This window comes from Nansenia antarctica (genome assembly GCF_963989245.1).
Source record: "Nansenia antarctica genome assembly, chromosome: 3".
NCBI lineage: Eukaryota > Metazoa > Chordata > Actinopteri > Argentiniformes > Microstomatidae > Nansenia > Nansenia antarctica.
This window is the reverse complement of record NC_137688.1, coordinates 35112684-35119913: the sequence shown is the minus strand read 5'-3', so window position 1 is coordinate 35119913 and position 7230 is coordinate 35112684. Positions and strand designations below refer to the sequence as shown.

At 40.1% G+C, this 7230-nt stretch overlaps 1 protein-coding gene across 1 annotated transcript; it reads left to right on the top strand.

Annotated features, from left to right (window-relative positions):
* Positions 1-534: 534 nt before the first annotated feature.
* On the top strand, positions 535-5880 carry LOC308153461 (required for drug-induced death protein 1). The gene is made up of 2 exons (XM_080526613.1): positions 535-916; positions 3871-5880. Exons 1-2 carry the CDS (start codon positions 569-571, stop codon positions 4012-4014), a joined length of 492 nt encoding a protein of 163 aa, XP_080382739.1. The 5' UTR covers positions 535-568; the 3' UTR covers positions 4015-5880.
* Positions 5881-7230: the final 1350 nt, after the last annotated feature.

Genomic DNA, 7230 nt, shown 5'->3' with positions numbered 1-7230 from the left:
CTCCAGCGCCGCCAGGTGGTTACAGGTTGAAATAGGGTAATACTGTAGAACAGATGTTGATGTGTCCTTCAGCTTGATTTCATACCCCATCTGAACTGTAGTAGTTTTGACCGAACTTTAGACCCTAGATTTGAGTTGAGGCTATGGAGCTATTTTAGTGCCATCAGAAATTGAATTGTATTTGACAGATTGAATTGAATATGAGCACAAATTGAATTGTATTTCACAGATCTGAATTGTATTTGACAGATTGAATTGTATTCAATTCAGTTTTCATTATTTTCATTCAGTTTTCAAATTCAGCAATAGGTAGGAGAGAGAGGGGTTGAAATTAAGGCAGACTAAATCTTAATTTTCTGTAGTTCAAAACATGAACTATGATCATCACCTTGTGCGCGCCGAATTTCGGAGTTTGCAGCTGAGCCGGGTTTGCGCGTGGCCGAGGCTTGATCGGGTTTGCGCGTGGCCGTGGCTGGATCGCCGGTGAGCGCGCGCCCGTTCCAAAGGTCTAATTCCAACACTCCGCTTTGCGCGACCATCGGACGGGACCTCATACAGGAGAGAAAACATGTCACGACGGAAACGAAAAAGTAAAAATAAATCAAAGATAGAGGACAAATCAGTAATAATCGAGAGTGTGGAGACCCAGTCTGAGGACAGGGAGAGGCAGAGAGACAAGCCAGAAGAGGGGACGGCAGGGAAGGGTCAACCAGAGAGAAGCGACCCTCCGGTGGGTCAGACTGGCCCCAGTACCCCGCAGAAACACAAGACCTCCAGAGATGTTTACATCGCCTTCCTCCCGGAGAAGTACGAACCTCTGGTTGAGGATATAGAGGAGTTGGAGGAGGATTGGGGGAGTGTGGTTAAAGAAGAGAAGAAGAGGAGGAAAAAGTTAAAATACAAGAAGTACAGACAGGTAAGAGATCAGGTGAACTAATCATAAAAGTTGAACATTCATTTAAATAAATAAAAAACGAAGAAAGAAAAAATTCACTGGGCACATTACCGTATATCTGATTGAAAACTCGTTGGTTTGAAAGTACTCCAGGCTATTTACTGTGTCATATTTGTTTATGTTCCTGTTCTGGGGTTAACTATTAACTAAGCATGTATCCACTGTCCACTTTGGGTATCAGCTCTCTTTAAACCAGAGTAGTATTCAGTTTGAGACTAGACAATAGCAATGTGAATCAGAATAAGAAAAAAAAAGTTAAATTGGTCTCCCACTGCAATTAAAACAGTACACAATCTGGAGATCTAATGCTAATACTTAGTCATAATCTATTTGAAACTGATGCCAAACTAATGTTGAGTTTGGTGGTATGACAAGGGGTTAAGTCCAGTGCTGTATGTTAGACTGGGTTGATTACCCCCCCCCCTCTCTCTCTCTCTCTCTCTCTCTGAGCTTATGAACTCCCCTAAGCCCTCACATTTTAATATGACATGAATTAACTCGGCTCTCCCTGTAGCACCCTATAATGTAATACTTTCCTGATAATGTAATAACACCTGATAATGTAATAAAATGTCCACTGAACTCCATCGAAAATGTAATAAAACCCAATAATGTAATAATTGACCAATAATGTAATAAAATAACCTGACTGATATTGTAATAACATTTTTTACTGATAATGTAATACCTTATTACATTATTGGGAATTTATTACACTTTCAGGTGGGTCTTTTTTACTGATAATGTAATACTTGACAGATAATGTAATACTATGTTAATTTTTTTCTACATTTTGTTTTTTAAGAATTTAAGACTGTTGTATACACTGGATTTAAGAATCTAAGAATCTTATTTACACTGGATTTGAAATAACAGAATGACTACTGGGTTAAATGACAGACTTGCATACAGTATGTGCAGATTACTCAGGGACATGAACAAGATATACAATCAGTATTACAGTATGTCAACTGACCACTTGACATAGAGGAAGATGATGAAAGTGATATAATAACAATTTATGAGTGGATATGTAGGCCTATGTTTGTGTCAGGTGTCATGTAAGTGTGTATGGAGGTGTTGAACGAATGAATGCATATGTACAGTGGGTGTGGAAAGTATTCAGACCCCTTCAGTTTTTCCACATTTTGTTGTATTATAGAATCAATTTAAAATGGATTTAATTAAAATAATTTGCCATCAATCCACACACAATACCCCAGAATCACAACATGAAATCAAAAAATCCACAAAATTGTACTAAACATAATGCTTTGTAGTAAAACCAAATAAACACATTTCCTGCAAAACACAATTATGGATATGAGATAGATTATTTTTTGCCATTCGGTTATAGACCAATTTTGTAGAGTGACTGGCATGATGTTGTCCCATCGGCTGTGCTTTTACCCCTCCACCATTCAACTTGTTGTAAGTCTCCACACTCCCCAGGCCTCAGGGTCACATTCCTGAGCAGTTTCATTTCATTTCAGTTTCATTTTCTCAATGTTTTATGGCAACCTGAACTACACAGAGTCTCATTGACTCCTATGCAAATTAGAAACCCTATAAAAACAAATATGTTCATTCCAAAAAACTTATGGAGTCATTTGTTGATGACATTTTTGCATTTTAGCTTTTAGAGTGTCATAGGAAAGGGTCTGACTACTTTGTACATGGGGGTTTTCTAGTATTTCAATTTTTAAAAGTGTAATAACATAAAAAAATAAAAAACGGATTTCCTGTTGTGATTCTGGGGTATTGTGTGTGGATTGATGGCAAATTATGTTAATTTAATCCATTTTAAATTGAGGTTATAATACAACAAAATGTGGAAAAACTGAAGGGGTCTGAATACTTTCCGCACCCACTGTATACCCTCCTCAAATTAAGAGTTACCAAAGGTTTTGTTCATGTCCCTGAGTAATCTGCACATATGCAAGTCTGTCATTTAACCAGTAGTCATCCTGTTATTTCAAATCCAGTGTAAATAAGATTCTTAGATTCTTAAATCCAGTGTATACAACAGTCTTAGATTCTTAAAAAAAAAAATGTAGAACTCTGGATTGAAAATGAACATAGTATTACATTATCTGTCAAGTATTACATTATCAGTTTAAAAAAAAAAAAGACCCACCTGAAAGTGTAATACATTCCCAATAATGTAATAAGGTATTACATTATCAGTAAAAATGTTATTACAATATCAGTCAGGTTATTTTATTACATTATTGGTCAATTATTACATTATTGGGTTTTATTACATTTTCGATGGAGTTAAGTGGACATTTTATTACATTATCAGGTGTTATTACATTATCGGGAAATTATTACATTATAGGGTGCTACACTCCCTTCATCCACCCCCCCCCCCCCCCCAACAAGATGTGTGTGTGTGCATGTCAAGACTCTTGACCCTTCTTGACCTGTACACTCTATCGGTGTGATTAGTGCTCGAAGGCAAAGAGTCTCCTGTTATACCCTCTATAGGCGCACCACCGCCATTCTGTCTCCATGACGATCTGTTTCTGTCTGTGTTCATGTGAAGACAGAGACCCATGTCCAGGCTGTGTGTGGTCAACAACAAACATTATTATACTTTTTTTTTTTTAAAGGTTATCTTTAAAAAGAGTCCCACTCATATTTTTATTTTTATTGGATAGAGACAGTGAAGGTAGACAGACAGGAAAGTAAGGAGGAGAGGGCATGTCAGCAGGGCATGGGTCGGACTCGAACCCAGGCCGACATGGGCATTATGTGTGCACTGTGGACCGCGGTGCTAGACCACTGGACCACCCCAGGCCACAACCCCCCCAAAAATATTTCTTTTATTATTTTCAGTAGACAGAATTGAACACGTTAAACCTGAGTGTCTGTGGGTAATTCGTCCCTGTGTGGTTGCTCCCCTCTGGCAGAACATGGGTAAAGCCCTGCGCTTTGGCTGGAAATGTCTGGTCACCGGGCTGCAGAGCTTTGCGGTCGGCTATGCCACGCCCCTCTCCGCGGCGGCCACGCTGGTGTCCGACGTCCACAGAACCGGCAGCAGCAGCAGGGGCTGATGGGACTTTGGAGGACTGGCCCGCGGAGGAACGGAGACTTCTAGGACCAAAGGAGAGAATACCATTATACACACACTACACACACACCTATGCGCAGGCACGCACACACACACACACACACACACACACACCTATGCGCAGGCAGACACACACACACACACACACACGCGCAGACACACACGCAGGCAGGCACACACACGCGCACACACACCCTTGAGGGCAGGCACACACACACACACACACACACACACACACACACACTGATTTAGCTCAGAGTCTCCTTAACCTTTACCCTAGATCAGATGGTTGTGGTTAACAGCCGATATAATCCTGCATCGTTATGTAATGGATCCTGTTTAGTTTTACAGAGCTTATCTTGTTAGCTCAGTAATTAGAAAAGTTAATCTCATTATGCAATACAGTATCCATATCTAACCCATAATCATTAACCCATTACTCTTATGCTACATGTATAGACTAGGCCTGCTTATATCTTAACATAGACAGGCTTGAACAGTTTTTTGTTTTCATTCAGATAACACATAACAATACGTATGAATGGATGCAGAGATGTTGTAATGGAACATGTATATATATGTTTTACATTCATAGCAATACATGTATTATTAGTCTTAATATTGTATGATTTTGTGCACACGTCTCCCTCCAGGGAGAACAGAGCTCTGGGCATAGGTTTGTCCATCTTCCGGGCCCCTGGAGCAGTTAGGGGTTAAGTGCCTTGCTCAAGAGCACAACGGCAGGGGTAGACACCTTAGATATGACGCCAGCAACCCTCCAGTCACCAGCTCACATCCGGCTCCCTCTGAGCGTGGGAGAATACAGAGCGTCAGATAACCTGTAATACGGAGGACAGAGAGACCTACAGGGGACAGAGAGAGCAGAGAGAGAGAAAGAATGAGAACGAAAGAGAGAGAGAGAAAAGAGATGGAGCGTGGAGGAGGGGCAGACACAGAAAGATGGAGAGGGTGGGAGGGAAGAGAAAAGAGAGACGGAGAAGTGAATGAGAAAGAGATTGTAAGATATTAAATGAGAAAAAAAGAGGGAGAGAGTGTGTGAGAAAGAAATGTAAGTTGAGGTATAGGGACAGAGAGGAAGAGGGGATCTCTTGTTGGTATAGTTGATATGTTAGATTATTTTAGATTAGATTAGATTCAACTTTATTGTCTAGAAATTATGTAAGCACTGCTATGTGATAGAACTTAAATGATACTTACATTTCTACGATAATCTACCCCTAAAAAAAGAAAATGTGCAGTACTATTTTGTCCTTCCTATGGCCAAACACAGTAATAACCTTTTTACTGCCAATGTATACATCGTTGTTTACGCATTTACATGATGTATTATTGGACATTTTTCTATTTAATGATGCATTGTCTGGTAGCCTATGCTGTACACCTGCTATCAATGACCTTTGATGCCTACATCTTTGTTGAATTGTAATGTTTCATTTTATACTTTGCCTCTAATCCAAATAGCGCTGTATTTTGTGTATGCATGAATATTTGAGATATTACTCCCATTGAGGTGCTTACACAGGGTGAAATGACCGTGTTCAATGGATGGACAGTCTCTTCAGACTGGCTGGCGTGTGTGACTGCTCCAGTGAACTGGCCTGTGTGCCATTGCAGGGTAACATGTAACTTGTGATGTCACCACACGAGGGCGCTAGCGATCTGTCCTGAGTGCGAGTGGAGGGAAATGATGGGAACAAGTGCATTTTGCTGTATGAAAGTTGTTATAATATGTAATAAATATGTATGAATTCCATATCACACAGTTCTAGAGTTTTGTTTGCCTTTTTATTTTCATGAGTGATGATGTTTTACTAGTCTGTTTTTCCTCATAGACGGGTTGAGGGGGTAAAGGATGAAGATAAATGTTTACACATCTGTAAACTGTATAAAAAAAATAAAAATAAAATAAAATCATAGATATGTCGTGACGTTAGAATTATAAGGTTCTATCTCCATTTTTGTCAAAATTTAGTTTTTTACATAATCTGATCCATTAGGTGTTGATTAATGCCTGTGTGGTGTTATTTTAAAAATGTTGACATTTTTGAGTTAGTCATTAATAAAATACAAAGGTTCCATCTCACAAAACATAATGGAATGTAAAAACTTTGACGCTCAATATCTCTGAACTACCCTAAACGGAGATAGAACCTTATAATTCTAAGCTCACGATGTGTAAAACGTGGCGGTGGTGAAATAGTCTTCATCCTTGATTAAGATTCACATACATTATTATTAACCCTTTGGCCTTTCGATTGGAAGAGCACCCATAGGGAACGTCACGTTTCGACCATTGTAAACGACACCTTGGGCACTCATTAAGACACGTTATGGAATTGTCTTGCTCAAGGGCACATCATCCTAACCTTTCCCATGTGAAGGACAGCCTCTGGTCTTCGTGTTCTCAACCTTGGGGGCACCAGGGGGGGATACAACATAAGCCTGGATGTTCTTTTAGCGACGTTAATGGAATACCCCCCTGGACATGTACAACTCATCCATGACATTAACATGACAGTTTTAACCATGTTTTGAAACAATGGTGTTCTAGTATTAAGTGTTTGTTTTCAATTGAATTGTTTACAAACAATGGAATCAAATGCGCTTATATTTTGGGGTCTGATTGTGTAAGACAGTTTAACTAATCTCATAAGGCGTTGATGAGTTACATCCTTTAAGAATCTAATGGTTAATATAGTATAGAATTAACGCGGTTATATCTCCCTCCGTTATCTCGTATACTGTAAAGTAATTCATTACGTGTGTGTGTGTGCGTGTGTGTGTGTGTGTGTGTGTCTGTGTATGTGTGTCTGTGCGTGCGTGTGTCTGTGTGTGTGTGTGTGTGTGTGTGTGTGTGTGTGCGTGTGTGTGTGTGTGTGTGTGTGTGTGTGTGTGTGTGTGTGTGTGTGTGTGTGTGTGTGTGTGTGACGTAACTAGCGCAGCTTCAACGCGGAGATTCCAGGCAGTGTCCCAACGCCCCAACCCGAGGGCGAAGAGCTGAGCGCACACACACAAACACAGACACGTGTTCGTTAGTTATTGACCGGACGTCAACAATAGTCTTTAATGATTATTCACCAGACTTGCTGCTGTGAATAAGATTGTCCAATGGCAACAGATGGTAGAGTAGTAGTACGCCGACCTACCTTGCTCCGGGGAAGTTAAAGCTGAATCAGCC

Excerpts from the sequence above, each read along its gene's own strand:
- LOC308153461 (XM_080526613.1), top strand. The coding sequence starts at position 569 with ATGTCACGACGGAAACGAAAAAGTAAAAATAAATCAAAGATAGAGGAC. Across the intron at positions 917-3,870 it reads AATACAAGAAGTACAGACAG|AACATGGGTAAAGCCCTGCG; the intron begins GTAAGAGATCAG and ends CCCCTCTGGCAG.